The sequence below is a fragment of the Schistocerca nitens genome, chromosome 5, assembly GCF_023898315.1.
Source record: "Schistocerca nitens isolate TAMUIC-IGC-003100 chromosome 5, iqSchNite1.1, whole genome shotgun sequence".
NCBI classification, from domain to species: Eukaryota; Metazoa; Arthropoda; class Insecta; order Orthoptera; family Acrididae; genus Schistocerca; species Schistocerca nitens.
This window is the reverse complement of record NC_064618.1, coordinates 282,064,434-282,080,936: the sequence shown is the minus strand read 5'-3', so window position 1 is coordinate 282,080,936 and position 16,503 is coordinate 282,064,434. Positions and strand designations below refer to the sequence as shown.

Here is a 16,503-nt window from a genome sequence, read left to right as displayed (position 1 = left end):
AAACACGGTTTTAATCTTCTTGAGACTTATACATAACTCATAGTTCATTAGAAGCAAACTATTCAAATAATATTACCATCATTCGCTTCAGAGTTAAGTCTTTTACAGAAAGGTGCAACATAACAGGTTGAAAGTAAGGGTACCATAAGCATAAGTTACATGATCATAATATGTTGAACATTGTGATGTACTTTCAGGAGGTGCTGTATACACCGTACGTCAAAAAGTTGCGGAGCTGGTTTTACTCTGCCATGTACGCGACATCAGCGGAGTAACTACGGCGACAGCTTGAACTAACAACTGTAAACAAGAGACTTGTGAGCAGACAATGTTACGTAGTGGATGTGCCACTATAATTTGTCAGCTTTCTTGCATCACAAATCGCGATGGAGCAACGAACTGAAGATTTGCAAGTCAAGTGTTCAAGACATTGTCCGAAATGTTACGAAGAAGATAAAAGTGCGTCCAGACTCTGTCCTTCACGCCTAGTCTCCCAGACATCATCTCTAAATCGAATGTCCAACACATTTTCCAGAATATTTTGAAGAGGAGAAAAGTGTGTTCAAACTTTGCCCTACAAACCTCGACACCCAGACGAAAACAATAAAATAAAAGTAAATTCGTATGGCATGAATGGATAGGAAACACGGAAGTGCAGATTCGGCGCCAGAATTGGAACGGTTTCTTCCTATCCTTCGCGGCCGCAGATACCTTTCCTTCGCGAAGTGAGAGAGCTGTGTGTTGAAGTGTTTCCGTTAAGTGTAGGTAACTGTGGTGTATGTGTGCAGAAGGTAGCGTCGTGTTCGCACTAAAGATGATGAGAGAAGGGAGAGGTTGAAACCTGGTGCCGACACAAAGGCTACTACTCTTGAAGAGCACCAAGGGAACAGCCTAGCTTAACTTCCCCAACCGACAGGCAATGATATGTACACCTTCCACCACTTGACTGAAATGGCAAATGCGGACAACTCTTTGGTGATATCAACGTGAGCCTACCACAAAAGGACAAAACGCAGAAACTCACATGAAAAGTCAATAATTTGACAACAGTGTTCGACCCAATGTGACAAGCGGGTTGAACAACATCCCAAAGAACGTGTTATGTAACATTTCACATGGTTATATGAACGTTCAGTGCGTTGTACTCATGTGAGTGGAGACTATCTAGAAACCCCGAAGCATCAAAATCACGAACTTAACCTTTCTCTATTTTTATTAATCCAGCATCAAAACTTTTTAGACTGATAGGGTGTAGTGAACTGCTTCATTATTTTCATCTTAACTCCAGGCTTTGTAAATTCAGTGAGTAGATACGATTTACCGGTTCTGCGTCACACCCGTTTGATCACAATTTTTAGCCAAAATCATTTAGTCAGCACAAATTAATTAAAGTAACATGGGCAAGAATAATTACGCGACCTCATCAGCGCACTGCACCACATGAAAGATAATATAGAAGAGTTCAGTCCTACATAAGCACATAACAAATCTAAATCAGAAAATCGAAATCAAATCGTAAGTAAATAATGTACCCATAGATTTAAGAATAAAAATACAGCCAAATGATCACCACCAAAAAAAAAAAAAAAAACAGCCGCCCGTTACTATGAACCCACAATCATGTGATAAGTCACAAAGGCCTGAAACCAAATAGAACAGACACTTGCACAATCCATGGTTAAGATATGACTGATATACTGTAATAAACAGATACGGATGAAGCAATTAGGAAACATGTAGACATAGAAAATAATAAAACACACGAACAAGTGAGACCTGGTGAAACGCCTGGTCTACGCAGTCAAAACGACGGGTCTATCCAGCCAAAAACGACAAGTATAATTTTAACGAAAGAATAACAATTTTTACAAACGAGTTGGCTTATATTCTATAATTTTGAACTAATGAATGAATCAAACCCCACCAACAAAATCGAAAAATGTGCACTTCATTATTGTTGTTTAAGACGGTTATGTACAGATTAGAGATCATGTTAAATCTAAATACCAAAAAACATATACACAAATAAAGGAGAACGAATCGTTCCTCTCTTCAAATAAACAAACAACAAAGGGTAGCAATTCGCTACTCTCTTCAAATAAACATACAACAAAGGGTAGCAATTCGCTACTCTCTTCAAATAAACAAACAACAAAGGGCAAAAAAATCCGAAAACATTTGAAGTATTAAAGAGTCTATACTGTAGACTCCCCTCTAGTTCAAGGTGTCTATACTATAGACTCCCTTCCAATAATCAACCTCAATGAACCCTGCTTGTATTCTTTAGTTATAAAGCTAATGTGAAAGGAGCAGATAAACCACACACTTTGAAACACGGTTCTCTTTCTAAACAGAGAGCAGCCTTTAAAAAGAACAACCGTAAACAATTCAAACCCGCCAAAACGACGGGGTTAAAACGAAATGAACAAGTTCACAGTGCAACAATGAAATTAAAATAAATCGAATCTGAAAATCATTCTCAAAAACGGCAAAAACCTTCGGCGCCATTGAAGGAAACCCCGGAGGGAATTATTCCAATTTCTCTTTATCTCATCTTTACCCTCTGGGGTTTTTTCGAAGTTCTCTCGTAGTCCAAATACTTCTTCCAGGGACTTGATGGTAGCTGCCCTTCTGCTTCCATCACCCGTCATCTTTAATTGAGGGGCAGAGCTCCAGACAGCAGCGTCTTGACCAACGATGATCCAATAGCTTGAGTGGCCAGCACAACTCCCGGCCTGGGGCAACCGGGAGGACAAGTAGTCCTTTGCAGTTTGTATATATAGTTGCTATTCTACTGATAAAGTATATTCAAAAAGCGCTACTTTCATCAGCATATTCTGGACGTAAATATATGATTTCCTTTACATTATTGTATTTCATTTGAAGAGACGATATGTAAGCTCTGTGCAAATGTTAGTATGAATACTGAAAACCACTTTAAAAATAATTAATTTGCGTTTAAAGTGAAAAATGTTTTCTTATTGCCTCAAACAGAACAAAGATCAGAGCCATCTGTTGACGGAAGCTCAAAGCTGGTACGTGTCGCAGTGTATGAATCAGCGCCGTGTAACTGTGAGAGATAGCGAGGCTAACAAGGTCACTAGCTGGTTGCATCATGCACAGCGCAAAAAGCACGCCAAGGTTGACAGCTATCGTTTCCTCTTACCGATTACGCAGCAGAACATTGTAGTGCCTCTAATTAAAACTGGCTTTTATGGATTCGCAAATAAAAACATCGTAAACTAAGCTTAACAAACAATTATTTACAAACCCCAGCCCATTTTCCTTTTTGTGTACATGACACTTGCGATACCAGCCGAAGCTAACTTTTCATCCCAATCAGAATCTTTACTAAAAACATTAGCCAACACTTTATCTTGTAGGACTTTATCTGCCTCATGTCTCCTACTTAAATCTTTTTTCTCGTGATAAGCTATACCGTGTTCTTTACAAGCTTCATCTAACCTATTAATTCCTTCATTTCCTCCGTTTAATCGTTCTTCCAGCTTTGTAAACGAACCACAGTAGTTATAACCAGGAATGTGAAGCTCAGGCATTTTAAGATTATTCAAAGCCCAATTAACTATTCCTTTGCCATATTTCTTATTTTCCCAGAATGATGGTGGTAACACGTTTAAGAATTTTATAACGTATGATGTACCTTTAGGGCTATTAATCACAAAGTCATTAAACTTTGACATTAACATTTTCATTATTGCAACTTTCGCATTTCGAAAATTATCGTTTCCTGCTTTCTCTCTTCACCATCAATAACAGCCAGACGATCAATTAAGTCCCTAACATCGTCCATCGAAATGTATTCGATTGGTAGCTCATTATATTCTTTAACAAAACCTTTACCTCTCTTTGGTCTTGGAGTACTAGTTTCAAAACTTGATTCTGAGCTACTATCGTTTCTACAGTGTTTTCCTAGAATGTGCTCAATTATTGATTTGTATTTTGCGTAATATTGCAAATCCTCTTGATCAAATTTACCATCAAGTTCGTCCAAAGTAATATACTTTTGAGTAAGAAGATTCATTAAATCGTCAGTGGCTTGATATTCTTTTCTTTGTACAGTTAAATAATCGTAATGTCTTCCTTCTACAGTTAATATGTTGAATTGTACAGGTTCATCACCAACATATTTTTCAGCGCCAATTGATTTTAAACCGAAAATTTCGTCATTACAGTTGTTCAGATATCTCAGTAAACGTGTTCCAATAAAAGTTGGTTTTGTTTCGGTTTTGGAGTTGCTAGTCCTTCTGGTTCATCATGTTGATAATCATAAGCCATTTGACTTGCTATGTATTTCTTTTCTCTTTTCTTAGTTTCTTCATCATAATCACGAAGCACATTATCTACTTCCGATTCGTTTAGTGTTCTATTGATTCCCAAATCTTCACTTGTATTGAATTGAAATGGAATAAGGTCTTTACTTTTATTCTCAAGACCTTTATCTAGTTTCCTTCAAGTCGTTCACCAAGGTTACCAATTGCATCAATCACAGGTTGTTCCTGTTTTTTGTATTTGTCATATTCATCAACTCTTTTGTTTGTAAATCCTCTAAACCTATCCCTGAAATATTCTCTCATTTTAATTGCTTCTCGTGCTTTATTTACATCATAAGGATTCTTCATTTTACCAACCATTTATTCTACAAAATAAAACGTAAATACAACGTAAATGTAACGCGAAAAAACCTAATCACAACGTAAACGTAACGTAAACGCAACGTGAAAAAAGGTAAACATAAGGTAAACGTAACATAGATGTAACACGAAAAAAAGTAAACGTAACGGAATCTTGAAACTTTTCTGCTTCTGGTTGTAGTTCCATAAAAGCACAAACAAAGTTTTTAATTCATTACATAATAAATGGATAGTTTGATTGATTTACAGAATAACTTATTTACTTTTAAAACCAAAACTGTGAGTTTTATTATTGAAGAAAACGATGATGATGTAAAGATCTAATACGCACAAAGCAATTAGATATCATGTCAAACTTAAATATCAAAAAACATTCGAACAACTAAGGGAGGAGCGATTTGGTCCCCCTTTAAATGAACAAACAAAAGTTAATGAATACCATGATGTTAAGATATGGTTTAAAGACAAAGATGCGGCAGAGATTTTCGAGTATAAAAACACAAACAAAGCAATTAAAGATCACATCAAATCTAAATACCAAAAAACATATACACAATTAAGGGGTAGTGATTCATTACCCTCTTTAAATAGATGGACGCAAAGGGGTAATGAATCGTTACCCCATTTAAATACTCATCCTCACTCTATCTTTATCAATGAACATGGTCTGTATTCTTTACTTATGAAGTCTAACATGACAGAAGCAGAAAATTAACAAGATTGGGTTTATGAGAAAGTTTTACCATCAATACGAAAGACAGGTCAATACCAACTAACAAATAGAATTAAACAACTATAATGACAGAACAAACAACCAAGATCTAAAGAAGCTACCCCAGCGCATATTACAGCTGTTTTAAAGACAGCAACTAATTATATTTCTTGTGTTTATTTGTTTTTGTTAGGTACCATTAAAGACATTCGCAAGGAGTTTTGCATTAATGATGTTATTGCTGATAACTGCATTGTGTGTAAATATGGTAAAACGAAAGACTTAGAAGAAAGAACAAAAGACCACATTAAAATGTAGTATTAACTCTTAAATGTTTTTATTATATCGATCCGTTGTATGTAACAAACGCAGAAAGTTCCATCTCTAAACACTTTAACACATTAGATGCAAGGATTGATTATGGAAACTTCATAGAGGTAATTGTGCTTAATGAGAAACAACTCAAAAGGATAACAGAACATTATGAAGAACTAAATGACAAGTATGGCTTCGACCTTCAAAAATTAGTAAATGAACGAGACTGGCTTGGATCACAACTTAAACTGAAAAACATAACAATAGGCAAACTAAAAACGGAAATAGAAATGGAAAGGCTTAAACACAAAAACATCTTATTACAAAAACAACTTGAGGCTGCGCTTGAAAGACAGTTATGAAAGGTTAGGTTTTACATAAACACAGTTAAGCTTGGGCTTTAATGGTTAATACCATAAAAGCATATTCAAATTTAAAACTAAAAAAGCAGTTACTCACTATCGCTAATTTCTAGTACTGATTGTTTTTCGTTTGATTTTTCTGTAAATTCAATCTTGTGAAAACTTCTACTGTCACTCAAATTGATTTTACCTCCATAGACAAGATATAATTGTTCTTTACCATCGTTAATTACTTTTCTGGTTTTTTTATCAAACGCTTTGATGTAACGATCAGGTAAAAACACCTTATAGTTGTCTACGTAAACAACGATCTTAGCACCAACTTTAGTTGTGAGTAGTTCAGTCTTTTTGATTAATAGTGTTTTGTTTAGTGGAAGTTCATTTAGGCTCTTGAATGGGATATTTGGTTTAACTATTTCATTTAGTTTAGTGATAACAGATTCCATGATTCTATTTATTATAAGAGTAAATATATTTTTTAATTTCATTTTTGTTTTTGTGATGTTCAATGTGAAACTGCTTCTTCTTCATGAATATCATATTCATCATCACAAATAGTTGGATTATCAAAATCAAATTAATCATCAGTATCGAAAAGCATTCTGTTAACAATAATTTCATTCTCTTTAGCTTTTGTGTGTAAGACCCATATCTTAAAATGCATCTACACAATGGGCAGGAATTGTTATTTTGTAACTAGGTTTCTAAACATAATTCACAGAAAAAATGATTGCAAACTCTTTCTACTTTATTAGAATGACGATTAACGAACAAACATACACTACAAGGTTTTCTATTTTTTCCAACGTTTACATACATACTGTGATTGAGTCGCTCGATTTCCACCTTTGATACTTTGTTCTTACATTTTAAAGTATGTCAATTAACTTTATCTGCAAACTCTATAATGAATTCATCTTAAAGCTCTTGTTTGTAGCTAACAGCTGTCCAGTCAACTTGGTCTTTAAAGTCTCTAATGAATTGTTCACTTAACTTTTGATTTTGACAAACTACATGCCACAATTCGTTATTATAGTTGCAACTGAAATCTCTTAAAAACTGTTCTGAAAAAATTTTTCTGCACACTAGAATTATTCGCCAACAGCTCAGTGACTTATATTTATATGCACTCTCTCTCTAATGAAATCTTCTGACACTTTTTGATGAGTAATGAAATATAGCCAATTGAATTCTTTATCTTGAAATTCTCTAATAAAATCTTCACTTAGTTTTTGTGAACAGCCAATATTGTGCCAACTGACTTTATGATTGAATTCTCTTATAAAGGCTTTTGTGAACTTTTGACTGTATGACATTTCAGACCAATCTGATTCATTTTCAAATTCTCTTATGAAGTCTTCTAAAAGGTTAGGGTATGTTGACACTGTTTTCCATTTAATGTTGTTAGTTCTAAGTGTTTTCGTTACATCATGTATTATTTCTTCAGCATCACTTTTAACTAGTTTGTCATTGGGCATAGTCATTAAGGGTTTATCAATGGTGTATTGTTTACTCTGTACCAATGCAATCAGGTTGTCTTTCTTAAGTTTCCTCAGAGTTTTATCACTCATTTTAAGTTCCTTTATCATAAGCTTAAAAATGATTTTTAATTTTATTTTTGGTCTTTTTGAGGGTCAAAGGGGGTACCACATGGTCTCTTTTATAAGCACCGCCTATAAAAGCGCTAATACTAAAACACACACACACACACAGAGAGAGAGAGAGAGAGAAAGAGAGAAAGAGAGAGACAGAGAGAAATAGCAATTAACACAAAGGGAAGATTTAGATATGGACGTTCATTCTTAATTTAATTGGTTTACAATTTCAAAGTGTCCCCAAGACAATGTGTTTATCCCATTTGGTAGTATGTATCACTTATCATCTTTGTGACTTAGTGCTGGCTTGTTCAATCCAATTGTGTAGACTTCATGTCGTTTGCTTCGAATAAGTTTCATACTTCTATTCATTTCGGTCTGTTGTAGTAGATATGTTTTGTAGTCTGTAAAATCAAGATTTTTCCTTCCTGTGCTTGCCTTAACACCTTTAGCCTTCTTAGTCTCTTTGTCTTCGTACTTTATAGCATACATCTTTGATCGCAGACCAACAAACTCAGTCAAAACCTTTCCTGCTAGCTCGTTATTCATCTTGCCTGAGACCTTCTTGTTAACTTTTGGGATGTTGTACGGATTATCTTTGGAATAGTCGCTTGTATCAAAGTGGTTAATCATATTTTTCATGTCCTGGTAAAAATCTTGTGTCTTTATATGGTAGATCAGGCTGTCTGTACCTCTGTAGCAAATAGTTATGTTTTCTCTATATTTAGGCTTCATTGTGGTATAATGGAAGTCATACATAAGCTCTTTAGACAGTTTTAAAATACTCATCCCTACTTATATAGGCTTGTTAAAGAGCACTTTGGTCTTATTCATGTACAAAAGAACTAAATCTTCAGTTAATATAGTTCGATCTTTAAAGTTTAGTTTTGATATAAGCTTGGCACACTTCCTTCCATCGGCTATTAGTCGTATGTCAACTCTATTATGTATGTTCTCCATTGTCTTACCAATAACGCTATTGTTCATCAATTTATAGAAGTCCTTTTCCTAACTCGTTTCTTGCTTTGGTTCTCATTGTGGGTTTAACCAATCAGACTGTTTGAAGCTAATAACTCTGTGTATCTCTTTAAGTTTCAGTCCAAGTTTTAAACACTGTTGTAAATTTCTATAGTCTATAACGTATTTATCTTTGTTGCATAATGTTCCACGCAGTTTCGGCTGTTTTGTTGGGAGCACATGTTCTCTAAAGCTAAAGGAAAGTCTTTATGTTGATCGTGCAATTCTTGTGTATATTCTAAACCAACTTCTAAGATTTGACCTGTGTCGTTGTTCCTTGGTATATGCTTGATGTCAAGTTGTTTTATTTGTTCTCTCGTTAACCATTTGAAATCTTTGTATGGCAAATATTTATTCATTGCCCAACCATATAAGTTGTTAGCATCTAAATATGCGATGTATGTACTTTCTTGTGTTGGATCATAGTTGTTCACTTGTTATTTGCTTGAGCATATCTTTGGCAGCACTGTGATGTACCACCTCTCATTCCTTTTTCAATCATTAGAATCATATCATAATCTGTTATCATGTCTAATTTTATTTTAGTCATTTTCAACATTGTATCCCATGCTAAACCTGGACTTGTGTAATATTGTGCTGGATCGAGATAATAAGCTTTCATACAAGTAGCTCTAAAACATTCAAACACATCAACAAGCAGTAACACATCAGTCTTTAAATATAATTCGTGATATTCGTCCATATTCTGTAAATTAAAGTGATTCCAAACATTTACTGCATGTTAATAATCATCATTTGATATGTCTTCTTGTTCAATGCTATTGTAAACAGCTTCTACAATTGGAAGTTGTGTTTCTTTAAACTTGTCCCAAGAGTTCATACAGTCATATGGATAAACACCTTTTCTAGTTACAAGTTTTAATGCCCCATCATCGAAAAACCGTTTTGTAATAGCCATTTGTTCGGGTTTTAGATTCTTAATTAATGATGCAAGGGATTTAGGCATAAACCTAAATGAGTCGACAAACTTTAACTTCACACCTTCTTTAACATTCTTGCTAAATGATATGTATTTTTCTTCTTTATTTCGAGTAACTTCGATGTCTTCATTTGTGCATCCTAGTTCTTTAACAAACAGACGAGAATTATAACCACTAAGATTATGCATACAGACAGGAACAGGTGCTTTTAGTTTTAAATTACATTCGTTACATGCGGGTGCTATGAATTTACCAGTAATATGATCATGATAACGAACTTTTATATTCTTTTCTGTGTATTCAAAATTGCAGTATGTACAGTTCTCAGAACGTTCAAATTGTGTTTCATTTTCTTCAGTCATTTCTAGTGGTACAACTTTTTTATACACTTGATGAATCTTCTTGGCTTATTCTGTTAGGCTTTCAATAAACTTCTTTGGTGCCTCCGGACCTCTGTAACGCTTAAACTTTCTAAATATGCCATTCCTAATAATACAGTATGCATAACTACATGGTTCATGCTTTTGGTCACATCTACTTTTCTTGGCGGTGTCTTGTGTGTTGGGATCAATCTTAGGGGTTAAACATTCGAAGTCATCATAAATAACATATGGTACGCCCATTGTGTTTTGAATGTTCTTAAAGAAGATTTGGCTTCCTTTATCTGGCATTACAATCTTAACAGTTTCATTATTACAATAGTCCTGCATATGAGTTTTGTATTTAGATTCATCATTAAAGCACAGCATACAACTTCTACATATATGTTTCTTGTGTTCGTTTTTATTTACTTGAGATGAAACTAAATGTGATAGGTTACAAATTAAGCAATAGTGTTTTTGTTCATCTTTAGTTGCTAGTAATAGATCTACAGGATTTTCAGCTGGTATTCTTCGTTTGTGTGGGTATAGTGGATAAATTATATGTTTTTCATCATAACCAAACACACTGATTTGTAATCCTAATATTTTCTCAATCTTTGGTATATCTTTAAGTGCTACAGGAAATTCAATGTCTTTTAATGCTTCGTCGATATCAGTTCTAATGTTGATGTACTCTTGTTGGATTTGATAAACGATGTAATGGATTCAAGTGAGCCTTCAAACAATACAGAATGCACTTATCATCTTTATTCATTATGTTTGTACCGCCTGTTTGGACTTGATGTGATATGGTAAATCAGAGTAAGTTGCTCCTGAATATAGTGTATACTGATTAATTCTTAGTTCAAATGTTTTAATTTTGTGTAATGACCAACCTGATCCTCGACCTTGAAATTCACTCATTTCTCTTAAGAGTTTGTCTTTAATACAGCGCATGTACACTCTTAGGTTGGTTGATTCTAAAATCTTATCGTTTGGGGTTTTGAAATTGAACTCTTGCACCTCTCTGCCCTTAATGTAATCACATGTTAGTTGTACGTTAACTTTAAGAGCGTTGTGCTTATGTAGTGCCCTTTCGATTTTCTTAGTTACAGCTTTAGTTATTCTGTTTATAAATGAAACCACTGGATCCTTTTTTGTTTTGATGTGCGGTTGTTCAAACGTCCATGTTTCAAGTCTGCTTTTAATTTTTTCAGTGAATGCCTTATCTTTCATCGCTATATTAAGTCGATCTCGTGCTGTGGGCTTAATAAATGTGTTTTGATCTGTGTCATAGTAAAAGGGCATTTGTGTTAAGGAACTTGGATGAGGATTCGAATTAATAATATGCCTGATGAGGTCTCCTCTATTAAATTTGTAATAACCTCGAATGTTGTTATTTTTGCAATAGGATTTCTAAAAGCATCATGTCATAGATGTGTTTTAGTTGGTCAGGTGTGTTGTGATATTGTGTTAGTTGTTGAATTACTTTCTTTCTGTTGCAAGTACTATAGCCACGAATATTATTGGCTTTAGATAACTGGTGTAGTTTATTTACCGAAATACTTTCAAATGCTGTTCTATTCACACTCTCATTCATTCTCTCACTGATACCATTATCACTTTCTTCACTTATATTATTATACATCGTATCTATTATATAAGAAAACTTATTTATGGTCTTTCAATCTTTATCTTCACCAAAAATAAATTAATCATTTTCGGCCATTTTTGAGGATCAAAGGGGGTACCCCATGGATTTTTCAAAATTTTCTTCTTTTTTTCATTTTCCACCATTAATTGTATACATGGAACAGTGGAGCAGAAAGGTTGTTTGATTAGTTGTTATGATATGAAATTTAACTTGTATCTATGAAACCGATTTACTTACGATTTCTTTATTTCGATTTTGATAACTATAGAAAGAGAGAACTGTTTTTGTCTTCATATCGATCTGTGATTGTATTTACTTACGATTTTCGTTTTTGTTCTTACTTGATTTCTATTTCAAACCCGCCATTTGTGCGGGGTTTAACTTTTCAATGCCTTAGTTTGTATGGGGATTGATTTCTATTTGGTTTCAGGCCTTTGTGACATATCACATGATTGCGGGTTCGTAGTAACCAGCGGCTGTTTTTTTGGTGGTGATCATTTGTCTGTATTTTTATTCTTAAACCTATGGGTACATTATTTACTTACGATTTGATTTCGATTTTCTGATTTAGATTTGTTATGTGCTTATGTAGGATTGAACTCTTCTATATTATCTTTCATGCAGTGCAGTGCGCTGATGAGGTCGCGTAATTATTCTTGCCCATGCTACTTTAATTAATTTGTGCTGACTAAATGATTTTGGCTAAAAATTGTGATCAAACGGGTGTGACGCAGAACTGGCAAATCATATCTACTTCAGTGGAATTATAGAAACAATACTCAGTATAATAAAATAAGTTTAATGAAGTTGCTAAATGAACACAATATGTCAACTCAGTGTTTTGAGGTTGAGTGAGATAACGGAAGAGTACTTGACTGAATCACTGTAAAAATTTACCAGTTTGGCAGGACTCAAAACTAGAGTAAATGCAGGGTGACGTATGGGAAAAGGACTGGTTACTGGCTACTACACAGTTGCCAGTGGTGGGAGGGAGACGGCACAGCCGGCCGGAGTGGCAGAGCGGTTCTAGGCGCTACAGTGTGGAACCGCGCGACCGCTACGGTCGCAGGTTCGAATCCTGACTCGGGCATGGATGTCTGTGATGTCCTTAGTTAGGTTTAAGTAGTTCTAAGTTCTAGTGGACTAACGACCTCAGCAGTTAAGTCCCATAGTGGTCAGAGCCATTTTAACCATTTTTTTGAGATGGCACATACTTCACTGTCATTCACTTTCGGACTGATTGCCATTTCAGTAGCAATGGAAAAATCGGCTATAGAGCATCGCGTGTCTAGTTGCCATACCATATTGCTAAATACTGAGTCTGTGCAGTAACGTGACGAATATTTCGTCGCTTTTTTAATCACACAGCTTCCAGTCGTACTACGATCACATGGTGGGTTACAGCTTTTAGGAACAACAGTTAACAAAGCCGCCAAGACCTGTTGGAAAAAAGCGAGAACAATGGAAGCATAGTCATTACGAGAGCAGCAATTAGCAGAAGACGATTCGTACACCAATATGCACGCTGTTCTCGGATGAGAAACTGTGAGTATGAGAGGAAAATGTTACCATCCGTCCAACAGATTCAGGGACTTCCAATAATGAGAAATCATCGCTGCGCATGGGAGAGAGGTCTTTGAGGAAGACTCAAATGCCGCTGTGTTTACGAGTGATGCGCCCATTTTCACTTGAATTATCGTTCTTTAGTTCCCTGAAAAGCCTTGTTCAGTTCATGATAGTTCTTTTCGACCTCCACGTGAGACTGTGCGATGTACTGTAGCAGTTGCTGACGTAATGGGACCTCACGATTTGCAGGAGGACTGTCCAACAATGGCGATAGGCTCCGTATGTTACATACGCATGATCAACACATTATTTTCTCTAGAATTGTGAATACGACTGATGCACGTGAGAAAGTTTTGTTTTCAAAAGGATTATGTAACATCACACATCTAAAATGCAACCATGTCAATTGTGTCGAACATTTTCATTGGAGACTTCATTTCTCATTTTGATGACTTGCCATGCCACTCAGAACATCAGAGTTGTCCACTTGTGACTTTTCTTTGTGAGGGCATTTGAACTGGTGTGTCTATGTAAGAAAATCCAAAGTTATCAGAACCGAAAGGTGTACTAAGAAAGTGGAGTGTACGATTGATCAACGCCTCTTTGCTCGAGTTATGAGTAACGTTCTAGCAGAGAATTGATAATTGTATACAAGATAATGGTCGTTACTTGTCTGAAATAACTGTTCTTAAGCGACAATGTAAATTACACAGATCTTGGATTTTCTATAAATAAAGTTATTTCCTCACAAACAAAATGCTACTGTTCATTTGAAAAAGTTAATTTTCCCCATGTCAATTGTTTTTCATTTACTTATGAAGCACCAAAACTTCATATTCGTTCTATATTAGATTATAATATATTGTTTACCAAGTAGCACTTTATATAACTTTGGAAAATAGTGCATTAAGTACTTACAGGGCCGTAGCTGTGGAACGTAAGGTAGAGCTTGATACAATCGATGTTCCTGTTGATGTAGTTCCTCAGATAACTGGTCTCCACCTCGGAGAAATCCATAGGCCTGGCATAAGTGTCAGAACAGGGGTCGTTGCTGGAGCACGTCTCTGAAAATGCAGAAATGTACAGCTTGCAGATTAATACATAATACAAGTATCATTCTAGGCCTAAATGAACAAAATGTTACAAAACATATTTTGGTGAAAATAGTTTCTTACACAGGGCAACATATCGTTCCCAAATGAGTGAGAGTGTGTGTGTGTGTGTGTGTGTGTGTGTGTGTGTGTGTGTGTGCAAGTACATGTCTCCATCTGGTACACAACAAAGTTCTGTCTCACACCACTGTGGCATGCTGTTATAATGACAAAACACAATGGTGCAGACCGTTGGTAAGGTGGAATATGCGGCGGTAATTCTTTGTCCTCGGCAGCAGAAATGCATCAGCTCCTTCAGACAAACTCAGAGAGCTAAAAACCTAAGGCCTAAAGGAAAAATGATTTATTGGTGTCTAATTTCTTCCGCTACTTTGGAGAGTTTCTTAATAGAACCGGCTGATGTGTATATCATTAATAACACCCAAAGATGTGGATGTTACATGAAACCTTACTTCGGAATAAATCGAGTGCAGTAGTGTAATCAGAGTTATAAGTGTCGTAAACTGAGTTTCCGTTACAAGAAGCGTTACTACAATAGGCTAAAAATTATTCAACTACAACTTGATTTATTGCACAATTATATGTTTTGAACACATTTGTTATTACCTATTTAATAAAAATATTTATACAATGCTTTTGCCTCATGCGATTCCCGAGAGGGGCATTTCACTTAGGACCCGAGGAAGGGACATCAACATTTCTCTTTCTTTTTTGTACTTACGTATTAGCTGTTTTTTTATGACACGTTCTATATCACAGTAGATTTATAGAACCAAAAATGTATCTAATCCACTCTAATTAGTTATTCAGCGATATATTTCTTCTCGTTTCAGTTTTTGGAAACAAGTCGTAAATTGAGTATTTTAGTTTCCCCAAAGATACTGTGGTGACAACACAGACCGGTTTATACCTAATTGAGTATATAATTTTATATGAAAGGTACAGCTACCAGTCACAGTCCCACGGCCGTCACTTAGCTAAAAGAGGGTAAAAACTGAATCTTTTGGAACCTCCTGGAAATCAATAAACATCTGTCACACAGTCCTAATCTTAAGATAAATGACCAGACACCGCTTAATGCTTCCCCTCTCCTAAACTTCATTCAAGCCTCTTACGAGACCAATTCTTTCCACATAGTCTGTTACTTCCTATTCCTTCATTTTCCATACATTTATTTATTTAACTGTGACTGTGCGTCTGCTTCATGTATTCTGTTGTTTGATTATAAGTACATTTTTCATGCAGTAAGATTAATTATTCAAAACACTGACACATAGTTTAGTTTTGTATTTCCTGTTACAATTTCCAATTGTATCTTCCAATCTTTTTCTAAATCACCTTCCACATGTAAAACTTTTTCAAGTTGTTCCTAAGTGATCTTGATTCATATTGTCAGATTTTGTGTTACTTAAATATTAATTTCATTGAAATTGTTCTATAGGTTGTAATATCTCTTTATATACGATGAATTATGCAGATACAATTCTACCCTTGAATGACGTTTACTAATTTTCTATCTTCATACTCGCAGAATCCATGCGAAAAGTAGTTTCATACAATAGCTATGCCATGAGCGCATAAGTATTCTTTGTAGTACTCTCTCTGGTGGTTGTTAGAAAAAAAGAAGGGGAGCTTCCGAGATTGTCTTCGTGCCGATTAGCCTGAACTTGGTTTGAAGAACTGTAATCTGATTATTGAGATTTGTGACAGAAGATAACGGATACGAAATTGTACGATTAAAAGTGAAATACATATATATGGCTCCTTCACACAAAAGGTGTGTATTCGACTTTTGAGAATTAATGATATTCATCGATATATTGCGTAGTTGTTAATCAGAAGGGAACTTCCGAAAAACTGGATACGAACCTGCATTTAATAATCCAAGAGCTCCATTATTTCTTCGGAAGGTTAAACTTCATCAAAGCCAAATATCCGCTTGATCTGAGGTTTCCCGACTGATTATACAACGCTCCCAAAAATACGAGGCATTTTATTTGTACAGATTAGCGGACTGCCGCAAAGCACGAGCCTGCAGAGAAGAAGAATCATCGCCTGATTTCATTTTAACAAGTAAAATTTCAGAATCATTTTGAGTGACTGAGCTATGACGGTGTTTCCTATCATGAATGATTGATTGCTCGAATGAATTGAGAGCTACATAATTACGTAGATAGGACGGAAAAATTACAAGGTTTATTGGGCTGTTTTACCA

The 16,503-nt window shown here is 35.3% G+C and overlaps 1 protein-coding gene across 1 annotated transcript in view; it reads right to left on the bottom strand.

The window, feature by feature from the left end:
- Positions 1 to 16,503, bottom strand: part of LOC126260390 (carboxypeptidase B-like) — a 98,793-nt gene that overhangs the window by 20,955 nt on the left and 61,335 nt on the right. The window contains exon 7 of the mRNA XM_049957717.1: positions 14,095 to 14,240. Coding sequence (XP_049813674.1) covers positions 14,095 to 14,240 — 146 coding nt within the window. The remainder of the gene's footprint in view (positions 1 to 14,094; positions 14,241 to 16,503) is intronic.